The 14,545-nt window shown below is 49.1% G+C and overlaps 1 protein-coding gene across 50 annotated transcripts in view; it reads left to right on the top strand.

Annotated features, from left to right (window-relative positions):
- LOC126983473 (AP2-associated protein kinase 1-like) overlaps positions 1-14,545 on the top strand; it is a 129,893-nt gene that overhangs the window by 103,950 nt on the left and 11,398 nt on the right. For all 50 annotated transcript variants that reach the window (XM_050836222.1, XM_050836223.1, XM_050836221.1 and 47 more), the window contains exon 15: positions 12,615-12,771. In XM_050836222.1, coding sequence (XP_050692179.1) covers positions 12,615-12,771 — 157 coding nt within the window. The remainder of the gene's footprint in view (positions 1-12,614; positions 12,772-14,545) is intronic.

Below are 14,545 nucleotides of genomic sequence, written 5' to 3'. Positions count from 1 at the left end.
CCAGTGTTTTTGTTTTTTTCATCCTGTTTTGTATTCCATTTTTTTGCTTTTTCCTCTTTCTCGGAAGTCCATATTACGTATATCTGATTTTTTTTTATCATTTTTGTCTGCTTAGTTTTCTTTTTCAGTGTTTTTATTTTTTCCATTTATTGATATCTCTTGTTCTTGTCCTGTCTCTCATTCCTTTTTTCATGTTTGTTTCCTCTCTTTCTCCTTTTCCTTTCAGTGTTTTCATGTTTTCTTTCCCACTCATTACTACTGTTTATCATTTATTTCAATCTCTTCACTCGTGTTCTTCATCTACATCTTCCCTTTCTTCTGTTCCTCCCCAGTGACTCACCAAACTGAACATTATACCTCAAAATCTTTATCCTAGTGTCCAGTTTAGCGAGTGCCAAGACCTTTCTACTGAGTGCCAACCTGCATTCATAGTGGGTGCCAGGTAGTGTTAAGTGCCATTGTGTGTGTATGTGTGTGTGTGTGTGTGTGTACCTATCAATCTGGACTCTGTAATGTTGCTAATAGGACCAGATTCAGTCAATTTTAGCAACATGTTTCCTATCAAGGCTCCATAAGGTTGCTAATAGGGCCAGAATCAGTCAATTTTAGCAACATGTTTCCTATCAAGGCTCCATAAGGTTGCTAATAGGGCCAGAATCAGTCATTTTTAGCAACATGTTTCCTATCAAGGCTCCATAAGGTTGCTAATTGTGTGTTGTGTGTTGCTGGCAGGCCGTTACTGGTTGGCTGAGAGGAGAGATTAGATAAGAATGTATGTGTGTGTGTGTGTGTGTGTGTGGCATCAGTGTTGGGATGACGCTAGAAGAGACAGTATGGCGCGTTCCCCCGGCCAAGTGGTACCTAAGTATGCTGAAATAACCAGTGCTGGGATGGCCTAAGGGAGGGGCAGGTTAGGGGAGGCAATGGGAAGGAAGGGGAGGGACATGTTAAGGGAGGGAATAGAAGGGGCAGGTTAGGGGAAGGAAGGGGAGGGTAGAGAAAGGGCAGGTTAGGGGAAGGAAGGGGAGGGACAAGTTAGGGGAGGGTAGAGAAAGGGCAGGTTAGGGGAAAGAAGGGGAGGGTAGAGAAAGGGCAGGTTAGGGGAAAGGAAGGAGAGGGTAGAGAAAGGGCAGGTTAGGGGAAGGAAGGGGAGGGACAGGTTAGGGAAGGGTAGAGAAAGGGCAGGCTAGGGGAAGGAAGGGGAGGGTAGAGAAAGGGCAGGTTAGGGGAAGGAAGGGGAGGGTAGAGAAAGGGCAGGTTAGGGGAAGGAAGGGGAGGGTAGAGAAAGGGCAGGTTAGGGGAAGGAAGGGGAGGGACAGGTTAGGGGAGGGTAGAGAAAGGGCAGGTTAGGGGAAGGAAGGGGAGGGTAGAGAAAGGGCAGGTTAGGGGAAGGAAGGGGAGGGTAGAGAAAGGGCAGGTTAGGGGAAGGAAGGGAAGGGACAGGTTAGGGGAGGGTAGAGAAAGGGCAGGTTAGGGGAAGGAAGGGGAGGGACAGGTTAGGGAAGGGTAGAGAAAGGGCAGGTTAGGGGAAGGAAGGGAAGGGACAGGTTAGGGAAGGGTAGAGAAAGGGCAGGTTAGGGGAAGGAAGGGGAGGGACAGGTTAGGGAAGGGTAGAGAAAGGGCAGGTTAGGGGAGGCAAGGGTAGGGACAGGTTAGGGAGGGTAGAAAGGGCAGGTTAGGGGAAGGAAGGGAGGGTAGAGAAAGGGCAGGTTAGGGGAAGGAAGGGGAAGGACAGGTTAGGGGAGGGTAGAGAAAGGGCAGGTTAGGGGAAGGAAGGGAAGGAACAGGTTAGGGAAGGGTAGAGAAAGGGCAGGTTAGGGGAAGGAAGGGGAGGGACAGGTTAGGGGAAGGAAGGGGAGGGACAGGTTTGATGAGTGTAGAGATAGGGCAGGTTAGGGTTAGGAAGGGGAGGGACAGGTTAGGGAAGGGTAGAGAAAGGGCAGGTTAGGGGAAGGAAGGGGAGGGTAGAGAAAGGGCAGGTTAGGGGAAGGAAGGGAAGGGACAGGTTAGGGGAGGGTAGAGAAAGGGCAGGTTAGGGGAAGGAAGGGAAGGGACAGGTTAGGGAAGGGTAGAGAAAGGGCAGGTTAGGGGAAGGAAGGAAGGGACAGGTTAGGGAAGAGAAAGGGCAGGTTAGGGAAGGAAGGAAGGGACAGGTTAGTGAAGGGTAGAGAAAGGGCAGGTTAGGGGAAGGATGGTTAGGGACAGGTTAGGGGAGGGAAGAGAAAGGGCAGGTTAGGGGAAGGAAGGGAAGGGACAGGTTAGGGAAGGGTAGAGAAAGGGCAGGTTAGGGGAAGGAAGGGGAGGGACAGGTTAGGGGAGGGTAGAGAAAGGGCAGGTTAGGGGAAGGAAGGGGAGGGACAGGTTAGGGAAGGGTAGAGAAAGGGCAGGTTAGGGAAGGAAGGGAAGGGAAGGGTAGAGAAAGGGCAGGTTAGGGGAAGGAAGGGTAGGGACAGGTTAGGGGAGGAAGAGAAAAGGGCAGGTTAGGGAAGGAAGGAAGGTAAGGGAAGAGAAAGGGCAGGTTAGGGGAAGGAAGGGGAGGGAAGAGAAAGGGCAGGTTAGGGGAAGGAAGGGGAGGGACAGGTTAGGGGAAGGAAGGGTAGGGACAGGTTAGGGGAGGGTAGAGAAAGGGCAGGTTAGGGGAAGGAAGGGAAGGGAAGGGTAGAGAAAGGGCAGGTTAGGGGAAGGAAGGGGAGGGTAGAGAAAGGGCAGGTTAGGGGAAGGAAGGGAAGGGACAGGTTAGGGGAGGGTAGAGAAAGGGCAGGTTAGGGGAAGGAAGGGGAGGGACAGGTTAGGGGAGGGTAGAGAAAGGGCAGGTTAGGGGAAGGAAGGGAAGGGAAGGGTAGAGAAAGGGCAGGTTAGGGGAAGGAAGGGGAGGGACAGGTTAGGGGAAGGAAGGGGAGGGACAGGTTAGGTGAGGGAAGAGAAAGGGCAGGTTAGGGGATGGAAGGGATGGGACATGTTAGGGTAGGGTAGAGAAAGGGCAGGTTAGGGGAAGGAAGGGAAGGGACAGGTTAGGGGAGGGTAGAAAAGGGCAGGTTAGGGAAGGAAGGGAAGGGCCAGGTGAGGGAAGGGTAGCGAAAGGGCCGGTTAGGGGACGGAAGGGGATGGACAGGTTAGGGAAGGAAAGAGAAAGGGCAGGTTTGGGGAAGGAAGGGGAGGGTAGAGAAAGGGCAGGTTAGGGGAGGGTAGAGAAAGGGCAGGTTAGGGGAAGGAAGGGAAGGGAAGTAGAGAAAGGGCAGGTTAGGGAAGGAAGGGAGGGACAGGTTAGGGGAAGGAAGGGTAGAAAGGGCAGGTTAGGGGAAGGAAGGGAGGGAAAGGCAGGTTAGGGGAGGGTAGAGAAAGGGCAGGTTAGGGGAAGGAAGGGGAGGGAAAAGGGCAGGTTAGGGAGGAAGAGGTAGAGAAAGGGCAGGTTAGGGGAAGGAAGGGGAGGGAAGAGAAAGGGAAGGTTAGGGAAAGGTAGAGAAAGGGCAGGTTAGGGAAGGAAGGGGAGGGTAGAGAAAGGGCAGGTTAGGGAAGGAAGGGAAGGGACAGGTTAGGGAGGAAGGGTAGAGAAAGGGCAGGTTAGGGAAGGAAGGGAGGGTAGAGAAAGGACAGGTTAGGGAAGGAGGTAGAGAAAGGGCAGGTTAGGGGAAGGAAGGGGAGGGTAGAGAAAGGGCAGGTTAGGGGAAGGAAGGGAAGGGACAGGTTAGGGAAGGGAAGAGAAAGGGCAGGTTAGGGGAATGAAGGGAGGACAGGTTAGGGGGAAGGAGGGTAGAGAAAGGGCAGGTTAAGGGAAGGAACGGGAGGGTAGAGAAAGGGCAGGTTAGGGGAAGGAAGGGGAGGGAAGAGAAAGGGCAGGTTAGGGGAAGGAAGGGGAGGGACAGGTTAGGGAAGGGTAGAGAAAGGGCAGGTTAGGGGAAGGAAGGGGAGGGTAGAGAAAGGGCAGGTTAGGGGAAGGAAGGGGAGGGTAGAGAAAGGGCAGGTTAGGGGAAGGAAGGGGAGGGTAGAGAAAGGGCAGGTTAGGGGAAGGAAGGGGAGGGTAGAGAAAGGGCAGGTTAGGGGAAGGAAGGGGAGGGACAGGTTAGGGAAGGGAAGAGAAAGGGCAGGTTAGGGGAAGGAAGGGGAGGGACAGGTTAGGGGAGGGAAGAGAAAGGGCAGGTTAGGGGAAGGAAGGGGAGGGACAGGTTAGGGGAGGGTAGAGAAAGGGCAGGTTAGGGGAAGGAAGGGGAGGGACAGGTTAGGGAAGGGTAGAGAAAGGGCAGGTTAGGGGAAGGAAGGGGAGGGGTAGGCTTGGGCAAAGGAGGACTTGGGTAGCTAAGATATGACTGACGGACTTACCTTACCTTACCTTTACCTCAGCTTGCCTTACCTTACCTTACCCTACCTTACTTTACCTTACTTACCTTACCTTACCTTACTTACCATACCTACCTTACCATACTTACCTTACCTTACCTGTCTTCCTTACCTTACCCCACCCAACCTTACCTTACTTTACCTTATCTTACTTACCTTACCTTATCTCACCCAACCTTACCTTACTTTACCTCAGCTTGCCTTACCTTACCTTACCCTACCTTACCTTACCTTACCCAACCTTACCTTACCTTACCCAACCTTACCTTACTTACCTTACCTTACCTTACCCAACCTTATCTTACCTTAAATTACTTACCTTACCTTACCTTACCTCACCCAACCTTACCTTACTTACCTTACCTTACCTTACCTTACCTCACCCAACCTTACCTTACCTTAAATTACCTACCTTACCTTACTTACCTTACCTTACCTTACTTACCTCACCCAACCTTACCTTACTTACCTTACTTTACCTTACCTTACTTACCTTAGCTTACCTCACCCAACCTCACCTTACTTACCTTACTTTACCTCAGCTTAAATTACCTTACTTACCTTACCTTACCTTACCTTACTTTACCTAACCTTATCTCACCCAACCTTACCTTACTTTACTTACCTTACCTTACCTTACTTTAATTACCTTACCTTACTTACCTTTTCTTACCCTACCTTACCTTACCTTACCTTATGTTACCTTACCCTACCCTACCCTACCTTACCTTACCTTACCTTACCTTATCCTACCCTACCCTACCCTACCTTACCTTACCTTACCTTACCTTACCCTACCCATCCCTACCTTACTTTACGTTATGGGCAGAGCAGTGTAGTTAAAGGCTGTGTAGGTTAGAGAAGTGTCAAGAACATGAACTTTAGTGCTGGGATACAGGTTTTCATCATGTATTTCTCTTATACTGTATCTCTGCTGTATTATATTTCCTCTTTTTTCTCCATTCTCTATTGTATAAGTAGCCCATAGAATATTAGGCCTTTTGTTCCCCTTTTTCCTTTCCTATTTTTGTGGATTTCTCTCGTAGAATTAGGCCTTTTGTTTCCCTTTTTCCTTACCTTATTTTTGTGGATTTCTCTTGTATTGTATCCCTGTTGTATTCTACTTCCTCTTCCTTCTCCATTCTCTATTGTATTAGTGTTTGCCCGTAGAATATTAGGGCTTGTGTTCCCCTTCTTCCTCTCCTTATTTTTGTGGATTTCTCTCGTATTGTATCCCTGTTGTATTCTACTTCCTCTTCCTTCTCCATTCTCTATTGTATAAGTAGCCCATAGAATATTAGGGCTTGTGTTCCCCTTTTTCCTTTCCTTATTTTTGTGGATTTCTCTCGTATTGTATCCCTGTTGTATTCTACTTCCTCTTCCTTCTCCATTCTCTATTGTATTAGTGTTTGCCCATAGAATATTAGGGCTTGTGTTCCCCTTCTTCCTTTCCTCCTTACTTTGCCATCCCTTATTTTTCATCTCTATGTCTGTTCGTTGAAGGGACTCCATTTGGGTCTGTATCATTTAACAACATCCAGTTCTTCTCTACTTTCCAGTCTGTTGTGTGTCTTTCCTTCCATGTCGTTAGGGTTCTTTCATGGCCTTCTTATGTCACTGTGAGTAAAGACAGTGTAGGTCAAGCCAAGTCTTCTGTTTGGTGTTGTTACGTTGCAGAAATTGAGGTTCAGGTTCATAAAACGTATCAGTCGCCTATTATGACTATTTCCCAAGGCCACAGAGAAGATTACATGGGTTTTTGTGGCGCTTTTTTTCCGTTCAAGATGCGGAAGGCGTGTAAAACTATCACTGGGATCACGAAACAGTCCATGAAAAGCCCAGCGACTTCTACGAGAGGCTTTTGAACAGGCGACTAGGGTGCCAATACGCTGATTTATTTATTTATTTATTTATTTATTTATTTATTTTTTTTTACATCAAAGGACACGGCTCAAGGGCAACAAAAAGAGTACAAAAAAAAAAAAAAAGCCTTGAGTCTCTGCTTTAAATTATTTGCTTACCTCACAGTTTCAGGCCAGGCAACAAGTCCACAGGAAAGGTTGGTGAGGCCTTTCCCCGAGCTTTTGTCCGAGGCGCCTCATCATACAGAGTGCTGGGTTTTGCATCTCGGCTCCACAGAGAGATGAGGAGGAGGAGGGAGAGGAGAGGAGAGGAGGTTGAAAGAATGAGGGGAAGAGAGGAGGAGGAGATAAGAAGAGGAGGGAGGGAAATATGAAAGAAATGAAAAAGGAGGAGAGAGAGAGAGAGAGAGAGAGAGAGAGAGAGAGAGAGAGAGAGAGAGAGAGAGAGAGAGAGAGAGAGAGAGAGAGAGAGAGAGGGGTTGATGTGGGGCGGGGGAGTAGAAATGCGTAGCTGATGTCAGAGTTTGGATACTTTACATACTTTAATTTTTCCTCCTCCTCCTCCTCCTTCATCTTCTTCCTCTTCGTGTATAGGTCCATATTTTTAGATGCTCCCACCTCTCACATCAACTATTTCCGAAGGTCAAAATCGGGTCAAAATTGGGTTTTCATGAGTGCTTTTATAGGTTCACGGTACACAGGAAGGGTCAAACTACCACCAGGGTTATAAAACTACCCCTGGAAATGCCCCAAAGTGCCTACGAAAGCCTTGTCAAACATGAGCTCTGGCGCCCAAAGGTTAAAGAATAGGCCCCTTAGTTTATCTTCTTCCTTGGGGTTGGACTTGCACTGGTCCTCCTCAATCTTGCTGGGTCTGGTGCTGATCCTTTCTCTATGCCTAACACTTCCAAGTCTTGCTTCAGTGTTTTGCTCTATGTTTTCAGTCTTTCAGCTGGTCTATCTCTCTATCGTCACCCTCATAAACTAATTGCCAGAGTCATTTTTCAGCGATTTCCAGGTTTTTGTTTACATAAATTTTTCAACATGTGACGCCCATTTTTGTAGAGTTGCCTTTGTCATTCAGGGTTTGAGTGTTCTAGAATTGACCTTTTCGTTTCTTCCTAAATCTTAAGCCAAATGAGACAATGCAAGTTATTTTTTGATTTCCTGAAAAGTAGAAAATAATGACAGGCGGTTTATTTACGAAGGTGACGATATCTTTCACCATACCTCAATTTTTGCTATTCAGGCCAAACTCTGGAGGTCTTTTTCTAATCACTGGCAGCCCCTTTGTCACTCGGGGCTTCATGGTGCAGTGGTTAGCACACTCGGCTCACAACCTAGAGAGCCCAGGTTCAATTCCCGGGTGGAGTGGAAAAATTTTGACGGCTTTTCCGATACCCTACGCTCCTGTCCACCCAGCAGTGAATGGGTACCAGGTATTAATCGGGGGTTATGTCCCGTCTCCTGGGGTCTGTTCCCTTCTCATATAATTCCTTCCCCTCCTGTCTCTCTCTGGCATATGACCACAGATGTTGCGCTGACTAAACAAAACTTTCCCTTTGTCACTCAGGCAGCCCTTAAGAGGTGTGGGTGTGAAGGGTGCTCACTGCAGGGCTGTTCACCTAGCAAGGGGGCCATATTTTTAAACAGCTCAGCGCTCAAGCACACATATTGAACAAGGGGAGTTCTGGGCACTTCTAGGGGTAGTTTTATGACCCTGGTGGTAGTGTGACCATTCTTCTGTACCATGGACCTAAAATAAGACTCATTAGAACAGGATTAATCTCCATTATTAGACTTCAAAAATAGTTGATGTGAGAGGTGGAAGTGCCTGAAAATACCGAGCCATGTGGTGCTGGTGTGTGGGGGGGTACAGGGCTGAGGGGGAATGGAAGATGAGGGACATGTGGTGCTGGTGTGTGGGGGGGTACAGGGCTGAGGGGGAATGGAAGATGAGGGACATGTGGTGCTGGTGTGTGGGGGGTGCAGGGCTGAGGGGAATGGAAGATGAGGGACATGTGGTGCTGGTGTGTGGGGGTGCAGGGCTGAGGGGACTGGAAGATGAGGGACATGTGGTGCTGGTGTGTGGGGGTGCAGGGCTGAGGGAATGGCTGAGGGGAATGGAAGATGGGACATGTGGTGCTGGTGTGTGGGGGTACAGGGCTGAGGGTGAATGGAAGATGAGGGACATGTGGTGCTGGTGTGTGGGGGGGTGCAGGGCTGAGGGTGAATGGAAGATGAGGGACATGTGGTGCTGGTGTGTGGGGTGCAGGGCTGAGGGGAATGGAAGATGAGGGACATGTGGTGCTGGTGTGTGGGGGTGCAGGCTGAGGGTGAATGGAAGATGAGGGACAGGACATGTGGTGCTGGTGTGTGGGGGTGCAGGGCTGAGGGTGAATGGAAGATGGTGGGTGCAGGGCTGAGGGTGAATGGAAGATGAGGGACATGTGGTGCTGGTGTGTGGGGGGGGTGCTGGGCTGAGGGGAATGGAAGATGAGGGACATGTGGTGCTGGTGTGTGGGGGGGGTACAGGGCTGAGGGTGAATGGAAGATGAGGGACATGAGGTGCTGGTGTGTGGGTGTGTACAGGGCTGAGGGGGAATGGAAGATTAGGGACATGTGGTGCTGGTGTGTGGGGGTACAGGGCTGAGGGGAATGGAAGATGAGGGACATGTGGTGCTGGTGTGGGGGTACAGGGCTGAGGGGAATGGAAGATGGGGACAGGTGCTGGTGTGTGGGGGGGGTACAGGGCTGAGGGTGAATGGAAGATGAGGGACATGTGGTGCTGGTGTGTGGGGGGGGTACAGGGCTGAGGGTGAATGGAAGATGAGGGACATGTGGTGCTGGTGTGTGGGTGTGTGCAGGGCTGAGGGGGAATGGAAGATGAGGGACATGTGGTGCTGGTGTGTGGGTGTGTGCAGGGCTGAGGGGGAATGGAAGATGAGGGACATGTGGTGCTGGTGTGTGGGTGTGTGCAGGGCTGAGGGGGAATGGAAGATGAGGGACATGTGGTGCTGGTGTGTGGGTGTGTGCAGGGCTGAGGGTGAATGGAAGATGAGGGACATGTGGTGCTGGTGTGTGGGGGGGGTACAGGGCTGAGGGTGAATGGAAGATGGGGACATGTGGTGCTGGTGTGTGGGGGGGGTACAGGGCTGAGGGTGAATGGAAGATGAGGGACATGTGGTGCTGGTGTGTGGGTGTGTGCAGGGCTGAGGGTGAATGGAAGATGGGGACATGTGGTGCTGGTGTGTGGGGGTGCAGGGCTGAGGGGAATGGAAGATGAGGGACATGTGGTGCTGGTGTGTGGGGGTACAGGGCTGAGGGGAATGGACGATGAGGGACATGTGGTGCTGGTGTGTGGGGGGGGTGCAGGGCTGAGGGGGAATGGAAGATGAGGGACATGTGGTGCTGGTGTGTGGGGGGGTGCAGGGCTGAGGGGGAATGGAAGATGAGGGACATGTGGTGCTGGTGTGTGGGGGGGTTCCAGGGATGTGGGTGAATGGAAGATGAGGGACATGGGGTGCTGGTGTGTGGGGGTGCAGGGCTGAGGGGAATGGAAGATGGGGACATGTGGTGCTGGTGTGGGGGTGCAGGGCTGAGGGGAATGGAAGATGAGGGACATGTGGTGCTGGTGTGGGGGGTACAGGGCTGAGGGAATGGAAGATGAGGGACATGTGGTGCTGGTGTGTGGGGGGGTGCAGGGCTGAGGGTGAATGGAAGATGAGGGACATGTGGTGCTGGTGTGTGGGGGTGCAGGGCTGGGGGAATGGAAGATGAGGGACATGTGGTGCTGGTGTGTGGGTGTGCAGGGCTGAGGGGAATGGAAGATGAGGGACATGTGGTGCTGGTGTGTGGGGGGTGCAGGGCTGAGGGGAATGGAGATGGGGACATGTGGTGCTGGTGTGTGGGGGGCTGAGGGTGGTGAATGGAAGATGAGGGACATGTGGTGCTGGTGTGTGGGGGTACAGGGCTGAGGTGAATGGAAGATGAGGGACATGTGGTGCTGGTGTGTGGGTGTGTGCAGGGCTGAGGGGGAATGGAAGATGAGGGACATGTGGTGCTGGTGTGTGGGGGGGTGCAGGGCTGAGGGGAATGGAAGATGAGGGACATGTGGTGCTGGTGTGTGGGGGGTACAGGGCTGAGGGGAATGGAAGATGAGGGACATGTGGTGCTGGTGTGTGGGGGTGCAGGGCTGAGGGGAATGGAAGATGGGGACATGGTGCTGGTGTGTGGGGGTGCAGGCTGAGGGGAATGGAAGATGAGGGACATGAGGTGCTGGTGTGTGGGGGGGTACAGGGCTGAGGGGGAATGGAAGATGAGGGACATGTGGTGCTGGTGTGTGGGGGGGTGCAGGGCTGAGGGGGAATGGAAGATGAGGGACATGTGGTGCTGGTGTGTGGGTGTGTGCAGGGCTGAGGGGGAATGGAAGATGAGGGACATGAGGTGCTGGTGTGTGGGGGGGTACAGGGCTGAGGGGGAATGGAAGATGAGGGACATGAGGTGCTGGTGTGTGGGTGTGTGGTGGCTGGGGGAGGACATGAGGTGCTGGTGTGTGGGGGGGTACAGGGCTGAGGGGGAATGGAAGATGAGGGACATGTGGCCAGTTATGTATTTATTTATTTTGGCATAGGAGGCACAGGTTGAGAGCAAAGGAGGAATGGGTGTGGAATGCCAGGGTGATGTGAGGGCTCTAAACACACACCCTGGGCCTTGCTCCTCAAACCATTCCCTTTTCTCTTAACCGTGTAGCAGCGATGGGCCAAATTTTTGCCATGATATAAACTCCCAAAAATAGATGATGCATAAACTGATCACTAATGTGTTGATATATATTATGAAATGGTTTGCGTGAGGATGATTTTTTCTCATTATTTTCGCTTAGAGGGACCATTAATTAACCCAGTAGCAGCGATGGGCCAAATTTGTGGCTTTACCAATTAGTGCCATGATTTAAACCCCCCAAAATAGATTTTTTTTTTTGTAAAAGAGAGACACTCAAGGGGGCAAATAAAAAAAGCCCGCTACCGGCTGCCTAAAAAATGAATCCAAAGAGGTGGCCGAAAGATAAGTCAGTTTCGGTACATAAACTGGTACATAAACTGATCACAAATGCGTTGATATATATTATGGAATGGTTTGTGTGAGTGATGATTTTTTTCTCATTTTTCTCGCTTAGAGGGACCATTAAGAAACATGATCCCCGCTGTTACCGGGTTAAGAAACATGATCCCTGCACCTACCGGGTTAAGGACCACCTTCATGGCTCATTTCAAAGCCCCTTGCCAGCACTGAGAGCTTTGCCTTTCACCAATATATAGGTTTCAGTGTGTTGGCAAGTGGCTGTCCCATTAGTAACCTATCACAAGTTTTTATTAAGTGTTGTCTATAGTGCTGGTAGGCTCTCCTGAGGGGCCTCTTGGATAACCTCAGCACATTTGTTAGTTAGTATTGGGTTGTGGTTCCTACCTTGAAGAACCATGCCCTGTGGTGTACCTAGTCTTTTAAATGTCTCGGTGCCTCATCGCCTGTTTGAAAACCCTATCGTAGAAGTTGGTCGGATTTTCACAGAAGGATTTGTGATCCCAGTGATAGTTTTACACGACTTCTGCACCATGAAAGGGAAAAAGATACTCATGAAACCTGGCTAATCTTCTCTGTGGCCGTGGGAAACAGTCGCAGTGGGAGCCTGACATGATTAAGAATATGGATCTTCATGAGTGAGATATGTCCCCTCATGGTCAAGCCTTCTCACACCATGGTGCCTCAGATAGAAGATGAAGACGTGGAGACATGTGGCCAGTTATGTATTTATTTCTTATGGCGCGGGGGGCAGGTCAAGAGCAATACAAGTTGAAGATAATACTCATAATCTGCCACTCCTGTCCCTTTCTTGTGTCGTGGTGCCTCAGATAGAAGACGTGGAGACATGTGGCCAGTTATGTTATTTACTTCTTATGGTGCAGGAGGCGGGTCGAGAGCAGAGCATGTCAAAGATAATACCCCTAACCTGCTTCTCGTAGTTAACCCGGTAGCAGCGACAGTCCAAATTTGTGGCTTTACCATGTAGCAGCAACAGGCTAAATTTGTGCCATTATATAACCCCCCCAAAATAGATGATACATAATCTGATTGCAAATGCTTTGATATATATTATGGAATGGTTTGAGTGAGGGGTGATTTTTTTTTCTTTTTTCTCGCTTGGAGGGACCATTAAGAAACATGATCCCCGCTGCTACCGGGTTAAAGAGTATAATGTATGCCAGAGAGAGTTACAAGTTGCTCAGGAGTGGTTTTGGTTGTGGTCAGTGTCTTGAGGGCCAGTGTGATGGAGATGAGCACTGAGGCCATGTGCAGCTTAGCCAATGCCCTTAACTTTTCCTATTGTTCATCTGCTTGTTTTTGTTCCTCTTCCAGCGGGTGGGCGGGCGCCGGGCGGCCGGGCGGAGCAGCCGTTGCAGCGCCCTTCGAGTGTGTCGTCACAAGACTCGCATGACTCCCAGGAGGGCCGGGCGGGGGGCCAGGGCACGGCACCCGCCTCCACCCTCTTCACCCGCCCCCCCCTAGAGGACAGGTACAAACACTCACTGCTTGTTGATATTGTTTGAGGCACAAGTTTTTATGTTTTAGCGGAGGAGGCCGCTCAAGGGCAAAGATACAAAACAAAAAAATGGTTGTTCAGCACTGCTCCCATGAGAGAAAATAGAGGAGTGTGTTTTTAAAATTCTCACTGCAACATGTTGACAACAATACTCTGGCACATGAAGGTGCTGCCTCATCACTGACACACTCAATGGAGAAAATTGATCAACCTCTGACAGTAATTAATTTTTGTAGCACAGCTTTCCATATTAGAGTGAATTCCCTCTTCAGCAGCTCAGTGCCAGGAAGATGATGACTGATATTATAGTTCAAGTAGAGGCATGAAAATGGTATAAAAGTGAAAATAAAGAAGGTTTATCAGTCTTACTTTGACATTTGAGGCATCAACTTTGCCCAACAAGCGATTATTAAGAACTCTGTTAACCCTTTCATGCACCAAAAGTTTAATAAGTTTCTCTTTCCACTGCGATATCCGTCTGGGGCTCCCTCGGGGGCCTCGCGGAATGGCCTGACTGTGCGGCGAAATATTTTTTCATGTCATCAATTTCCTCCACGAGTATTCTTTTTTCCTGGCATTATTATGTCTTTGGTTTGGAAGAGATTATTCTGCCTTATGAAAGAAAAAAATATCAAGAGATGCAAATAAATAGCGAAGTTTACAGACTCCGAAAACAACATTGATTAAAGATTGATAAGAAATGCTTATGTTCACCACCTCATAGCTTGAAACTTCCTGAGTCGATGTTTTATGATTTATATGCCAATAAAAGTGGATTTTTATGAGGATTCCAACGCTACCATTGGAATTTTCATACGACCAGTAGTTCTTGAGAAAATGGAGGAAAACTATATTATTCTATCTATTCTGTTCTCTCCAGCAGAAGAAACTGCTCAAGGGCAGCAAACAAAACACAACGGCCAGGTCAAGGCGGTCAAAATAGAAGTCAGTTTTGTCTGGAATAGAGATTTGATAATACTAACAAACATGACTATTAGCGCACCTATTTGCTATCTGGAAGAACTTCACCAGATGCAATAATAATCATAATAATTACCACAGTTTCTCTCTCCCTAACACTCCGCTGGAGTTTTTTTCACTTTTTCAATCATCATCACTTTCATGAGAATCATCATCATGCTCTGTACTAATGGGTCTCAAATTCTCTTCACTTGATAATTTCTTAGCCATATTTTCTAATAGTAACAGTTACTGGTCCCGGTGAATATAAAACAAAATATTGTATCACGACACGATAACTTTACCTTGGAAGTCTGACAACTGTAGTCTAGGCTAACCAGGGTCCGGACACAATTTAAAGGGATGACAGTCCATGATCACAGGCTGCCTGCTGAGAGGCAACTAATCCACAGGCAATTATCACTTCAAATCCAACGGCACGAGAGAGTTGATGATTAGTTTATTTTATAGGTCTAGTTTGGATCTTTGACGTAAAAAAAATTGATGCAATTCTGAAAGATACTTTATTTTTGGCGAATTTTTAAAAAGTTTTTTTATGTGATTCGAGTCAAAACCTCAGATGTAGACGATATTGTTTTGACGTGAATTGCGTCATGGTGCGTGAAAGGGTTGATGAAGTTAAGTGTTCTGTCTCGTGCTGCTCATCAGTCTAATTTTCCAAGGGGATTAATGTGTTCTGTTTTCTTTTATAGCAGCCGTGCCTAGTGGGTTTTTTGTTTATTTTGTGTTTGCCCTTCAGCTGCTGGTTCTGCTTGAAAAAATAAAT

This window comes from Eriocheir sinensis, chromosome 54 (genome assembly GCF_024679095.1).
Source record: "Eriocheir sinensis breed Jianghai 21 chromosome 54, ASM2467909v1, whole genome shotgun sequence".
NCBI classification, from domain to species: domain Eukaryota; kingdom Metazoa; phylum Arthropoda; class Malacostraca; order Decapoda; family Varunidae; genus Eriocheir; species Eriocheir sinensis.
The sequence above is the reverse complement of the archived record's forward strand: the minus strand, read 5'-3'. Positions and strand labels throughout refer to the sequence as shown.